Source organism: Piliocolobus tephrosceles, chromosome 14 (assembly GCF_002776525.5).
Source record: "Piliocolobus tephrosceles isolate RC106 chromosome 14, ASM277652v3, whole genome shotgun sequence".
In the NCBI taxonomy this organism is placed as follows: Eukaryota; Metazoa; Chordata; class Mammalia; order Primates; family Cercopithecidae; genus Piliocolobus; species Piliocolobus tephrosceles.
In genome coordinates, this window is record NC_045447.1 from 17,880,804 (window position 1) to 17,895,993 (window position 15,190).

Sequence of the window (15,190 nt, forward strand, 5' to 3'; positions counted from 1 at the left end):
TTCTTTCTTTCTTTCTTTCTTTCTTTCTTTCTTTCTTTCTTTCTTTCCTTCCTTCCTTCCTTCCTTCCTTCCTTCCTTCCTTCCTTCCTTCCTCCCTCCCTCCCTTCCTTCCTTTTTTTTTGGTGGAGTCTCGCTCTGTCCCCCAAGCTGGAGTGCAGTGGCACGATTTTGGCTCACTGCAACCTCTGCCTCCCGGGTTCAAGCAATTCTCCTGCCTCAGCCTCCCAAGTAGCTGGAATTACAGATGCCCACAACCATGCATGGCTAATTTTTCTATTTTTAGTAGAGCCAGGGTTTCACCATGTTGACCAGGCTGGTCTCGAACTCCTGACCTCAGGTGATCCGCCTGCCTTGGCCTCCCAAAGTGCTGGGATTACAGGTGTAAGTCACCTTGCCCAACTAAAATTGGTATGTCTTTTTTTTTTTTTTTTTTTTTTTTGAGACAGAGTCTTGCTCTGTTGCACAGGCTGGAGTGCAGTGGCATGATCGCAGCTCACTGCAACCTTCATCTCTCGGGTTCCAGCAATTCTCATGCCTCAGCCTCCAAAGTAGCTGGGATTACAGGCATGCACCACCGTGCCTGGCTAACTTTTGTATTTTTAGTAGAGATGGTGTTTCACTGTGTTGGCCAGGCTGGTCTTGAACTCCTGGCCTCAAGTGATCCGCCCACCTCGGCCTCCCGAAGTGCTAGGATTACAGGCATGAGTCACTGCGCCTGGCCTAACTTTATTTTTCTTTAACGTAATTTCTGCTCCAGCTCCAGGCTGCATCCTAAAGCATAGGTTTTGTTTTTTGTTGGTTTATTTTTTACTTATTGTTGCTGCTGCTGTTTATTTTTAGATTTTATCCAAGGGCAAAATTATCCACTTTGGCACAAGGGAGAAACTTTCAGATGCATCTTATCAAAGTATAAACATTCCAGTAACACAGAACATGGTTCCTTCATCCCGACTCCTGGTCTATTACATCGTCACAGGAGAGCAGACAGCAGAATTAGTGTCTGATTCAGTCTGGTTAAATATTGAAGAAAAATGTGGCAACCAGCTCCAGGTAAGCCACAAATTATAAGTCGCAATTGAATTTTCTTTTTAATGAAGGAGGCTGCCAAAGTCTGAGCTGCTTCTGAAAAGTCTTGTCTTAATACAAATGATCTTTCCTTTTCTTTTTCAAATGAACTTTTAGGTTCATCTGTCTCCTGATGCAGATACATATTCTCCAGGCCAAACTGTGTCTCTTAATATGGTAACTGGGATGGATTCCTGGGTGGCATTAACAGCAGTGGACAGCGCTGTGTATGGAGTCCAAAGAAGAGCCAAAAAGCCCTTGGAAAGAGTTAAGTAATGCATATCTCACTGCAGTGTTGCATGAAGTGTGGTCACCAGACTAGGATATGGGGGAATAACTAAGGGAAGGCTAGGCCTGCTTTTCTATAATCTACTCAACATACTCATTTTTAGGAAGGTAAACCATCCTCAGGTTAGCTCCCAAAGCACAGGTCAATCCTCTTTTGTTTTTCAAATGTAAATGTAAGCACTTTAAGAATATATGATCATGGTAGCCATTACATTCATGGAGGAAAAATTACTATCAGAATACTTTGGAGGTTTAGGGTAGGGTGTTGATGGCAGTTACAGTAGCTAGTAGCAGCACAGGAAAGATCTGTATAGGTAACATTTGGATTTTTTTTTAACTCTCATTGAAATCCATAGCACAGAAGAATTTCAAAATCATTCAATTCTCATAAGTTCCTATTTATCTTACTATGTACAGTTATTATTTTCTAGGCTTGAATTTCTTTGTACAGGGAAGGAAGGACTGAGAAACTGTAAAATTAAACAATATTCAGAGAGAAAAGAACATTTGGGGTCAAAATTAAAATGAATAAGCCTGCCCAAACAAGTCTTCACCCATTTAGAACGTAGGGACATCCCCACCAAAATGCACAAAGTTGTGCTTTTAAAGCAACTTAAAATTAATTTCTTTGTTAATTCAGTCCTTCAGGCATTCATACCTATTTATTTATTTATCTGGAACATTATATTGATTGCAGCATTCATTCTATGTACAAAACACTCTACATCAGTTTCTAATAAAGTCCTCATCAAAGCTATTTGTTTAAGACTTAGTTCTTCATTTAACTTTGAATAGTTATGTATTTATAAATACAAAAGGACAAACTTAGAAACAAAGTTGGGAAATTTTGTCTTTGATGATTTGAAAAATATCATCTGTGTATTTCACTGGTTTGTGATAACCATGTAACAATTAGTACCTTTTAGTTCTTTAGAGGAATGATTTATACATCTCAATGGGCTCAACATTCTGCCTTTCTGGACAGGTATTTCAATTCTTAGAGAAGAGTGATCTGGGCTGTGGGGCAGGTGGTGGCCTCAACAATGCCAATGTGTTCCACCTAGCTGGACTTACCTTCCTCACTAATGCAAATGCAGATGACTCCCAAGAAAATGGTAAAATGCTCAGCATGTTTGTTACTGAAAATCCCATTGATCATTTGCCTCCCAGATCTCATTTTTATTCCTCTTCCCAAATATTCTGTACCCTGATCTTAGAATACCAAGACTACATAACTCACCTGTATAAAATGTTTCACTGGCCTTCAAGATAAAGTACGAATTCTCTAGTGTAGTACTCAAAACCTTCCATGATCTTCTCACTGGCTCTCTTCAACTAGCTCTTACCTTGCTGTGCCTTACGTTATGTTTAAGCTCTACAGAACCAAGTGGAGTTCTTGAGTGGCATTATGCTATTTTGCACCTTTGGGCCTTTATTTATTGGGATTGGTTTCCCCTTCATTAGCCTGGAGAAGCAACGTAAGAATCATCGCCTCTACGAGACCTCTTCCCCACATAGAATTTATAATTCCCTCCTCCTTTAATAGGGAGGCTATTGCAGGGACTAGATCTATTTATAAGTAATAGAACAGCATTATGTCATTGCGCATTCTTACATGTCGTTGTAAGTTCTGTCTCACCTACTGCATCGGGAGCTCTTTAAGGATAGTAACCACGTCTTAATCATCTTCTTTCTATGGTTTTAAAATTGTTCATAATTATACTTGATACTATGGTATTCATAGTTATATTTGCAATAATATAGCACAAAGAGCAAATAATAAAAATAGCATACCCAACAAAAGCATCACTCACTCTAAATGCTTAGGTATTTCTCTGGAATCAGTGGATTAGAAAGGCTGCAGGATTCAAAACCAAATTCAGACAAAATAAGTCAAACGATATGACACTCGATCATGAACTCCACTAAGATAAAACAAGTCATATTAAGAAGTATGGTGCACAGTTCCTAATCCAAAGTAGCCCCTCAATATTTGTTAATGAATGACTTGTGAATGTTCTAAATACTTAAATAGTTTCATGGCATTTTTTTGAGATTTTATCTCCTTTTTAATCCTTCTTCTTTATCTTTTTTTTTGAAAAACCAGATGAACCTTGTAAAGAAATTATAAGGCCAAGAAGAATGCTGAAAAAGAAGATAGAAGAAATAGGTACCCTAAGATTCATGTGATTGTAAAAAGGTTATGGTCATATCATTCAAAAACTTGACAAATTTAAATGTTATATAAATTCCCCTAATTGAAATAGAATGGATGAAAAGAAAAATATGTATGGAGGTCTAGCTTATCTCTCTCAGAAAGATTAATCCAAATAAAGTCTAGTAGTTCATTTGTCATAGCCTTAATCTAAGGAAATAGGTCTTTATTACTTCTAGCTCTAAAATCCAAAATATTAGCTTTTATTTGTCATAAATATTTTCTCTCTGATAACTTCATCTAGCAATTAAAATCATATCCTTCCATTTTATTCTGACAAAATCCATAATTTGACTATTTTGGGGACATACCTAGCAGTCTATTACTTCTATTTCATATAGTTAACTGTTAGTAGCATTATTCTTTGGAAAATACATCTTGTGAGAATTATTTTAAAATAATTATTTAAATGGTTATGATAATTGGCCATGTAACTGTAGAAAGAATATCAAACTGGGAGTCAGCAAATTGAGTTCAACTAATATGCCTATGGTAGTATAATAGTTTCTTCCATTTGTATGTGAATTATTTTAATTCTAACCTTTATTCTACATTCTAATGATATGAAAAGAGAGACACTGACTAATCTGAGCACTTAACAATGAAGGGTAATGCTACTGGGTGAAGTCCACAAACCATGTTATATAAGAAGTTTTTGAAAAATAGGATGTGCAGCTTGAAGAAGGAAATATTTGTATAGTGATGATAGCTATCTTCAAATATTTAAAGCTTTCTTGGATATTTAACTTATTTTCTTAAAAAATATTTTATATTCTTTGTCTATGTTATATTTTTCTGCTTATTTTCAGCAGAACCCAAAGTTCCAGTTTCAAGAGTTTGTATTTAGCTTAATTGCAGGAAACCCCTTAACCATTTAGTGTGAGCTGGAATGGACCATTTGGTAAGGTCACGTTCTCCCCATTCTTAGAATAGTTCCAAGGGGAGTCTGGACAGTCACCTAGCCATGACTATTGTGGGTAGGGGTGTCACATAGCAATAGAAACCAGGTATCCCTTGAGAATCCTTCTAAGCCTGAGATGTTATGACTCTGCATGATCAAGAACACTTGCATTATTACCATTTCAGCTGCTAAATATAAACATTTCGTAGTGAAGAAATGTTGTTACGATGGAGCCTGCATTAATGATGATGAAACCTGTGAGCAGCGAGCTGCACGGATTAGCGTAGGGCCGAGATGCGTCAAAGCTTTCACCGAATGTTGTGTCGTCGCAAGCCAGCTCCGTGCTAATATGTCTCATAAAGACATGCAATTGGGAAGGCTACGTAAGTATGATGTTTTCTATCAGAATTCTGCTCAACACGGGGAATTTTGTGTAATTTTATGCTGCTAAGAAAGGCAGTTTTCATGATCTATTTAGAATTGAAAGTAGAAAAGATAATTTGTAAATGTCCATAAGAAAAAAAAAATCCATCATTTTTAGGCATCAGAAGAGGTATAGTACAGAGCAGACTACACTAGGCCAGAGTTAAGACCTGGCATAACCTTAAAGCCAAGTCATCCCATAAACTTGAATGGTTATTTATCCTCGCTGAGCCTCAAGCAAGGAGCTTTGACCAGATCCTCTCCAATATGCCTGTGAGTGCTACAATTCTATGCTTTTGTGATATTATAACCATTAAAAATTCTGTCTATATCTACATTGATGAAATACAGGAGAAGATTTCTAAATCTAGCCTAAGGTTAAGTGTACTTATATAAAAGTTGATGTCTTATTTCAGTTTCAACTATAATACATATTTCCAGAATTTATAAAACTGTCATTAATATGTTTTCAGAGCTTTTAGGACTTTATATATAGTCTTTTTTTTTTTTTTTTCTTTTTTGAGTCAGAATCTGGCTCTGTCATCCAGGCTCGAGTACAGTGGTGCAATCTTGGCTCACTGCAACCTCTGCCTCCGGGTTCAAGCAATTCTCCTGCCTCAGCCTCCTGAGTAGCTGGGATTAAAGGCGCCTGCCACCACACCTGGTTAATTTTTGTATTTTTAGTAGGGACGGGGTTTCACCATATTGGCCAGGCTGGTCTCGAACTCCTGACCTCAGGTGATCCACCCACCTCGGCCTCCTAAAGTGCTGGGATTACAGGCGTGAGCCACTGTGCCCAGCCTATGTATAGTCTTTAACAAAACAAACAAAAGCAAAATGATAGCTTCTGTTTTATACATATGTGTGCTGCATAATGACATTTTCATCAATGATGGACCACACATGCAACGGTGATCCTATAAGATTATAATACCATATTTTTGCTGTAACTTTTCTGTGTTTAGATATGCTTAGATGTACAAATACTTGCCATTGCATTACAGTTGTCTGCAGTATTCTGTTCAGTAACAGGTTTGTAACCTAGGAACAATAGGCCATACCATATAGTCTAGATGTGTAGTAAGTTATACCATCCAGATTAGTGTAAGTACACTCCATGACGGTCACACAACAAAGTCACCTAACAGCATACTTCTCAGAACATAGCCCTATTGTTAAGCAGTATCTAATAATCATAATTTTGGTGAATGGCCACAAAATTTATGTTTGTAGAAATATATTCATTGAGATGTACAATGTCTAAGATTCAGATTGTTTTCCAATATTAGTTTTGCTTTTTTTTTTTTTGAGAGATGGAGTTTTGTTCTTGTTGCCCAGGCTGGAGTGCAATGGCGCAGTCTCAGCTCACTGCAATCTCCACCTCCCGGGTTCAAGCAATTCTTCTGCCTCAGCCTCCCAAGTAGCTGGGATTACACGCACCCACCACCATGCCTGACTAATAATATTTGCTTATTATAAGCAGAATTTTAATAAACAATCTAGTCCATATGTTGTTTTTCTTTTTGGAGGGAGGATTTGGCTTTTTTTCCTCTTAATTTTTTTTTTAATTTTTAAATTTGTGTGGGTAAATAGTATTTAAGGGGTACATGAGATACTTTGATACAGGAATGCAATAAGTAATAATCACATCATGGAAAATGGGGTGTCTATCCCCTGAGGTATTTCTCCTTTGTTTTATAAACAATCCAATTATACTCTTTTAGTTACATTTAAATGTACAATTAAATTATTATTGACTATAGTCACCCTGTTGTGCTATCAAGTATTAAGTCTTATTCATTCTATTTTTTGTACCCATAAACCATCCCCACATCCCCCACATCCTCCTACTACCCTTCCCAGCCTTCTACTCTCTCTCTCCATGAGTTAAATTGTTTTGATTTTTAGCACCCACAAGTAAGTGCGAACATGCAAATTTTGTCTTTCTGTGCCTGACTTATTTCACTTAACATAATGAACTCCAGTTCCATCCATATTGTTGCAAATGATAGGATCTCATTCTTTTCATGGCTGAGTAGTACTCCACTGTGTATATGCACCACATTTTCTTTATCCATTCATCTGTTGATGGACATTTATGTTGCTTCCAAATCCTGACTATTTTTAACAGTGCAGCAACAAATATGGGAATGCAGCTATCTCTTCAACGTACTGATTTTCTTTCTTTTGGATATATACCCAGCAGTGGGATTGCCAGATCATATGGTAGCTCTATTCTTTGTTTTTTGAGGAAACTCCAAACTGTTCTCCATAGTGGTTATAGTAATTTACATCCCCACTAACAATGTACAAGTATTCCCTTTTCTCCACATCCCGTCCAACATTTGTTATTGCCTGTCTTTTGAATAAAAACCATTTTCATTGATATGAGATGATATTTCATTGTAGTTTTGATTGCATTTCTCTGGTGATTACTGATGTTGAGCACCTTTTCACATGCCTTTTTGCCATTTGTATGACTTAGAGAAATGTTTATTCAAATCTTTTGCCCATTTTTAAGTGGGAGTATTACTTTTTTTTTCCTGTAGAGTTGTTTGAACTCCTTATATATTCTGGTTATTAATCTCTTGTCAGATGGGTAGCTGCAAGTATTTTCTCCTATTCTGTGGGTTGTCTCTTTACTTTATTGATTCCTTTGCTGTGCAGAAGCTCTTTAACTTGATGTGATCCCATTTGTCCATTTTGGCTTTGGTTGTCTGTGTAGTGGGGTATACTCAAGAAACTTTTGCCCAGATCAATGTCCTGGAGAATTTTCCCAGTGTTTTCCTGTAGCAGTTTTATACTTAGAGGTCTTAGAGTTAAGTCTTTAATCCATTTTTATTTGAGTTTTGTATATGGCAAGAGATAAGGGTCACGTTTCATTCTTCTGCATATGGATAAGCAGTTTTCCAAGCACCATTAATTGAAGAGACTGTCCTTTCTCCGATATGTGTGCTTGGCACCTTTGTCAAAAATGAGTTCACTGTAGGTGTATGGATTTGTCTGGGTTCTCTATTCTGTTCCATAAGTTTATATGTCTGCTTTTATGCCAGTACCATGCTGTTTTGGTTACTATAGCTCTATAGTATAAGTTGAAGTCAGGTAATGTGATTCCTCCACTTGTTTTCTTTTTGCTCAGGATTGCTTTGGCTATTCTGGTCTTTTGTAGTTCCATATGAATTTTAGGATTTTTTTTTTTTTCTATTTCTGTTATTGGTATTTTCGTAGAGACTGCATTGAATCAGTAGATTGCTTTGGGAAGTTTGGACATTTTAACAATATTGATTCTTCCAATCCATGAACATGGAAAAATTTTCCATTTTTTTTGTGTGTCTTCTTGAATTTCTTTCATTGGTGTTTTATAGTTTTCATTGTAGGTATCTTTTACTTCTTTGGTTAAGTTAATTCCTAGGTATTTAATTTTATTTGTGGCTATTGTAAATGGTATTACTTTTTAAATTTCTTTTTCACATTGTTCATTATTGACATATAGAAATGCTACTGATTTTTGTGTGTTGATTTTATATCCTGCAACTTTACTGAATTCATTTAGCAGTTCTAATAGATTTTTGGTGGAGTCTTCAGGTTTTTCCAAATATATGATCATATCATTTGCATACAAGGATAATTTGACTTCTTGCTTTCTAGTTTGGATGACCTTTATTTCCTTCTCTTGTCTAATTGTCCAGCCTGGGTGACAGAGCGAGACTCTGTCTCAAAAAAAAAAAAAAAACTATAAAGACTTTAGGATTTTTCCACTAATAGCATTGACAAAACAAAGCATTAAATATCTTTAATGATTTGTTTCTTAAATTGCTAAATGTTTAGTATTCCTGAGGGCTTCCAGCGCACTAGGACTTGCCTAGAAATTGCAGTCCTTGTGGCCTAGACTGCCCCTCAAGTTAACCTAGGGCCCTAGAGCACTCCAGTCCATAGGGGGAGGCTTGCTAGAACTCAAGCTCCAACCACTGGGATGAGCGATCCCCCTCTGGCTAGGGCAAGTCCAAATACTCTCCGTGGGCAGACATCAGCTGAGTACAGCCTGGTTTGCTTTCCACTGTGACAGTGCAGCACTGAGTTCAATGCAAAGCCACAGAATCACTGCGCTCTCCCTCTCCCAACAAATAGATTCTCCATGCTTCACAGTCACTGCTAGGGGATATGGGAGGAGTGGCATCGGTGCTTCAAGACTATCTTTCCTGCTCTCTTCAATATTTCTTTCAGTGATGTAAAGTCAAAACCAGGTACTGTGATTGCTCACCTGATTTTCGGTTCTTGTGATGGTACTTTTTGTGTGTAGTTAGTTGTTAAAATTTAGTGTACCAACAGGAAAGACAAATGGTGTAGGCTTCTATTCAGCCATCTTGCTCTCCCCTCTCATATATTTTTTCATTTTTCAGCTATAATCATCTGGTTTGGCTTCAGCTGGATAGAATTCTCTCTCTGCAGCCCCCTCCTTCCTGGAACTCTGCTCCTCATTCCAGACAACTTGGCCTTGCAAAACTCCCATCTGTGTTGCCACAAGTCTTCAAAATCATCAGGCTCTCCTTGTATTCCTCTCCCTGCCCTGATCTGTAAACTGCCTCTAGACAGTAAGCTGGGGCAATTTTAGGTTTCACCTAATTGTTTCCTTTCTCTCAGAGATCACAGTTCTGCTTATGCTCTAATGTCTGAAAACTGTTATTTTGCATACCATGTTTGGTTTTCTATTAATGTGTCTTAGATGAAAACAAAAGTTCTGTCCATTTTTATTAAAGTAAATATAAACAAATTGCCAAGTTAAAGAAGGCAGAGAATCATATAAAGCCTCCTTTTTTTTCTGTTATAAACACAATTATTACAATTATACAAGTGCAAATAACTTTATAGACTGATCAATATCTTGTATAATCTCAGGAATACTAAACATTTAGCAATTTAAGAAACAAATCATTAAAGGTATTTAATGCTTTGTTTTGCCAATGCGATTAGTGGAAAAATCCTAAGGTCTTTATAGTTTTTTTGTTTGTTTGGTTTTTGTTTTTTTGAGACAGAGTCTCGCTCTGTCACCCAGGCTGGAGTGCAGTGGTGTAATCGAGGCTCACTACAACCTCTACCTCCCAGGTTCTAGTCATTCTCGTGCCTCAGCCTCCTGAGTAGCTGGGACTACAGACACACTCGCCATCATGCCCAGCTAATTTTTGTGTTTTTAGTAGAGATGGGGTTTCAACATGTTGGCCAGGCTGGTCTCGAATTCCTGACCTCAGGTGATCTGCCCACCTCAGCCTCCCAAAGTTCTGGGATTACAAGCATGAGCAATGCACCCTGCCTATAGTTCTATTTTGGAAGCATTAAACAAAATGTTTTATTTACCTTTCAGAAAATGTTCAAGTTACAGATTAATGGCCATATTTTTAAATTCACCTATAAGTGGAATTTATATTGTTTTTCCATAATTGAATATAATTTTTTTATCCAGACATGAAGACCCTGTTACCAGTAAGCAAGCCAGAAATTCGGAGTTATTTTCCAGAAAGCTGGTTATGGGAAGTTCATCTTGTTCCCAGAAGGTATTATACTTCGCTCATGTTTCCTTGAAAGAAATGTGGATAATGCAAGTATTATGACCAAAAATCTGGAAATTACCCATTTCCCAATAGCTTGCGTAAAAGTTAAGATGATCCTGCAATTTGATCAAATTTTGTTTTGTTTTGCTTTGCTTTTTTAAATTTTTATTTTTTTGATGTATATTGCACTGGTGATTGGCTCCAGGTCAGAATGAAGAAGGGTACTATTCCATTTAATTTTATTTGACTTCAGTATGCATTTACTACACACAACTATGTGCTAGGCACTATATTAAGCTACTATTTTTATCCTAAAATATCTGTACTATAAAACAAACATTAATAAACAGGAAGAAAAGTTCTTTTCCTTTTGAAGTTTTTTATTCAACACATTTTAGCGAAACACTTCCTCTATATCACTGAAAACAGTGATGTACTGAGTCCTCGAGCCATACTCTTCTTAGGTGGGCTTAAAGCACTGGTTTTCCAATGAGAAGGCAAGGAATGAGTTCAAAGCCCTGCAGTTGTCTCCTCATGCATCTCCTTGTTTCTACCCTTGTCTTCTCTAATCCTTCTTCCACACAATTGTTGTCCGTTTCATCGGACATTACCCATTAGCTAGCAGGTCCTCTAGTAAACCTTCTGGCCACTGCTCCCCAACCCTACCAGTGACTGGATTAATTACACCCTCAATTAACCCTGTTGTGTGAATCACATTGTATTATAATGACTTCTTTACTTTCCTGTCTTACACATTAAAATGTAAATACCTCAAGGACGTGAACTAAATTCAGATTACTGCTTTATATGCAGGACTTGGCTTAGGATACTGAAAATAAATGTATTGAACGAATGCACACTGCCTCTTAACTCTTATAATGCCTTATTGGTACAATTATTACAGTGCAGTATAATTTGTTGACTTAACTATTTCTTCCACTAGATTGTAAACTGCCTGAGAGCAGGACTATATCTTATCAGTGCTGTTTACTCAGTACTCAGCACTATACCTGATACAAAGTTGGTAGACAATAGCTGTAAATAAATATACAAGCTTAATCATAATCAGCAGTTTTTAGTTATGTCAGCTTTGTTTTGAGCAGTGCTAACGTGAATCACTTTGCTTCCCTATTTTAGAATATACTCATGACATAGTTTTTTCTTTGTTTTGTATGCTTGGATTTTGCAATGTTTCAAAGGCATCCTGCTGAACTTGAATTCTCATCGTAGTGGTGCAATGTCTAAAAACATGCAATATATAGGAGAGTTACTGAATATGTTTTTCTTGATGAGGTTTTCCTTAATGATGTGATTTCATCGCGTGAGTTTTTTTCTTTCTCTGAAGTAGTTTGGAGCAAAAATACTGTTAATGGATGTCTCTGTTAAGTTGAGTTAATCAATATTCCACTGTATTTGAATATCAACATTTTAACTTCCAGAAAACAGTTGCAGTTTGCCCTACCTGATTCTGTAACTACCTGGGAAATTCAAGGTGTTGGCATTTCAAACAGTGGTAAGCAGGCTTAAGTGATATATGCATTTAAATAGTGATATGATTAGCAAGATGTAATTCTTTGTTAGTATCTATTTAGTTTACCCAGGACTTACATGGTAGCAATTTTTTAAAAATATTCTTTTTTTATGTATTACCAAAAGACTTGGATGTGCCCACATCTTACATATTGATTTCTCCTTTCACTCCTCTCTTTTTTTTCCTGTTTCCCTTTTTTTGTAAATGAAAAAGGGGTCTCGCTATGTTGTCCAAGCTGGTCTCAAACTCCTGGTTTCAAGCAACCTTCCCACGTCCACCTTCCAAAGTGCTGAGTTTACAGCTTGAGCCACTGCACCCAGCCTCAAGTCTTTATTTTCCTTCACTATTCTCACTGACTGGGAGCTTGTGTAGCCTTACAAACAAACAAATGACCTCTCTTGGGCTGATCTTTGTGATGATTAAGTGCAGATGCTTTCCAAATAATTTCAGGAATGGTTTTGTTTGTTGTTTGCTACTTTTGTTTTAAAATCTTGGTTTCCACAATCAAAATTTTATACTCATTAAAAAAGGAGCCAATAATGAATATCTAAAAAGATTTGGTGCATAGTTAATAAGTATTCTCATGCCTTAAATAGAATTAACTATTTGTTGAACAAATGAAGTTTTCTGTTAATACTAATTATTATTGAAATTAAGATCAATGAATAGAAAATTCAAGGGCATGAGGTGAGAGTTCAGAGAAAAACATGGTCTAGTATTCTTTTTTCCTTGAAGTAAAGCAAATGTGAGAAATTTTAATACCAATAAAGCATTATAGGGATTTCCTAATAAGATTCTACTTCACTTCCACTTTGGGCTGAAGGTATATGTGTTGCTGATACTATTAAGGCAAAGGTGTTCAAAGATGTCTTCCTGGAAATGAATATACCATATTCTGTTGTACGAGGAGAACAGGTCCAGTTGAAAGGAACTGTTTACAACTATAGGACTTCTGGGATGCAGGTAAGTAGGTATTAATATTTATGGGATAAAGGAAACGTTCTCTGGTTTTTTGAGAATTCTCTTAGTGAAATTACCATACACACAAAAAAGTAAAATTTCAACTCAGTTCAGCAGTAGAAACCAAACACTTAAAATGTGCATTGTACTAGATGTGTAGGTATGTGAAGTAAAGGGATGAAGAAAGGAGGAAGGACAAGTAGGTATTCATGTAACTTCAATTGAAAGAATAAATTGCATAAGATAATCCATGTGCTATGGAAGTCTAGAGAAGGATGAATTCATATTTAGTTCCTTTATTTGCCTATACTCAGAGTTCCTTGATCTCCTTGATTCTAACAACCCTTTCCTTTCCTCCATTTTAGCCATTCATACTCATCTTCACTTTATAGATCTTATCATCCTCTCTGAAATGTTGATTTCAGACATCTCACATCTCACCATCCAGTGACAACCTCCTTCCTGTCCTCCTAACTCATTAACCAGATTACTTCCGTAGCTCTGGGTCAGCAGCATCACTGAAACCTTCAATCCATTAACTCAATCCCTTTTATTGTCCATTACTTCCCTGCTCTTTTTACTTTACTCCTTGTTCAGGTTAGAATTCAGGAGCCATCATTAAAACCACACTGACTAAAATTATGCCAACTCCCTGGATCCTTTCTCACTCCAGGATACAATTCCAACCATGATTGGACCCACCATTTATCTTCTCTTTGCCAGCACACCCCTAAAGAGAATTATATGATAGGCTGACTGATTTGATTTGAAAATCACAATCACAAAACTTTGCATGATAATTCAATGTGTTCCAAAATTCTAGCTATATTTTTTTAAAAGACTAACTTTATTCTTAGAGATTAGAATTTCAGTGGTTTCCTAAAATTTTGCTTACATACCCTTTTGTTTTGGAATAACTAAGTACCCCTCTGACACTTTTTTTTTTTGAGATGGAGTCTCGCTCTGCCCTTTGACACATTTTAAAATTGGCATCTAAAATTTTCATCAAACATTTTTTAAAAGATGGCAATCTATTACTTTTAAAATATTTAAATATCGATATCTTAAAATAAAACTGTTTTATCAGACTTATGTATAGCAGAGTCCAAATACCATAGCAAACAATATTTAAATGCTCAAATAAGCTCTTTTTTTTTTTTTTTTTGAGATCAAGTCTTGCTCTGTCGCCCAGGCTGAAGTGCAGTGGCGCGATCTCGGCTCACTGCAACCTCCTCCTCCCCTGTTCAAGCGATTCTCACGACTCAGCCTCCTGAGTAGCTAGGATTACAGGTGCATGCCATCAGGGTTGGCTAATTTTTGTATTTTTAGTAGAGACAGGTTTCACCATGTTGGCCAGGCTGGTCTGGAACTCCTGACCTCAAGTGACCCAACCGCCTTAGCCTCCCAAAGTGCTGGGATTACAAGCATGAGCCACTGCTCCTGGGCTCAGACAAGCTCTTAACAACAGATTACATATCATTCCTTTTCCTCAATGAATTCATATTTCCGTTTTACTCCCCTAATGTTATATATTTTATGCTTGAATATTTTCTGTTAATCACCTTATTATATTTTAATGAACAAAAATATGCATATACATTGAAAGTGAAATATTTTAAAATTTGATAATTGTAAAATTCTAAGTATCAAATGATATGTGGATTTAGGTATCATTACAAATATTATTATCAGTATACTATTGATAAAATAACATATACATTTCTAAAGTTATTAAATGTAAAAAATAAAATTTTATTTAAAAATTATCTTCTCGGCCGGGAGTGGTGGCTCACGCCTATAATCCCAACACTTTGGGAGGCCAAGATATGCGGATCACGAGGTCAGGAGATGGAGACCATCCTGGCGAACACGGTGAAACCCCGTCCTATTAAAATACAAAAAAATTAGCCAGGCATGGTGGCGGGCGCCTGTAGTTCCAGCTACTCAGGAGGCTGAGGCAGGAGAATGGAGTGAACCCGGGAGGCGGGGCTTGCAGTGAGCTGATATTGCACTACTGCACGCCAGCCTGGGTGACAGAGCAAGACTCTGTCTCAAAAAAAAAAAAAAAAAAAAATTATCTTCCCATTAGATAAATGAAACTTTTCTCTCAATTGGCTTCATATTTATGGATAAACGTTATTTATTGTTAGAAATGAGAGAGGGTTTGGCATAAATTGTGTTCTTATTTTTCATTTTTATAGAGGTAGGCATTGCTGTTTAGCCCAATATTATCAGGAAGGTTGATAAAATAAAAATAGTGT

At 36.7% G+C, this 15,190-nt stretch overlaps 1 protein-coding gene across 1 annotated transcript in view; it reads left to right on the forward strand.

Annotated features, from left to right (window-relative positions):
- The window catches only part of C5 (complement C5), a 117,125-nt gene that overhangs the window by 49,118 nt on the left and 52,817 nt on the right, over positions 1-15,190 (forward strand). Inside the window, exons 13-21 of the mRNA XM_023223694.2 lie at positions 841-1,050; positions 1,183-1,332; positions 2,339-2,468; positions 3,461-3,523; positions 4,655-4,852; positions 9,293-9,484; positions 10,351-10,441; positions 11,878-11,951; positions 12,793-12,932. Of these exons, the coding sequence (XP_023079462.2) occupies positions 841-1,050; positions 1,183-1,332; positions 2,339-2,468; positions 3,461-3,523; positions 4,655-4,852; positions 9,293-9,484; positions 10,351-10,441; positions 11,878-11,951; positions 12,793-12,932 (1,248 nt within the window). The remainder of the gene's footprint in view (positions 1-840; positions 1,051-1,182; positions 1,333-2,338; positions 2,469-3,460; positions 3,524-4,654; positions 4,853-9,292; positions 9,485-10,350; positions 10,442-11,877; positions 11,952-12,792; positions 12,933-15,190) is intronic.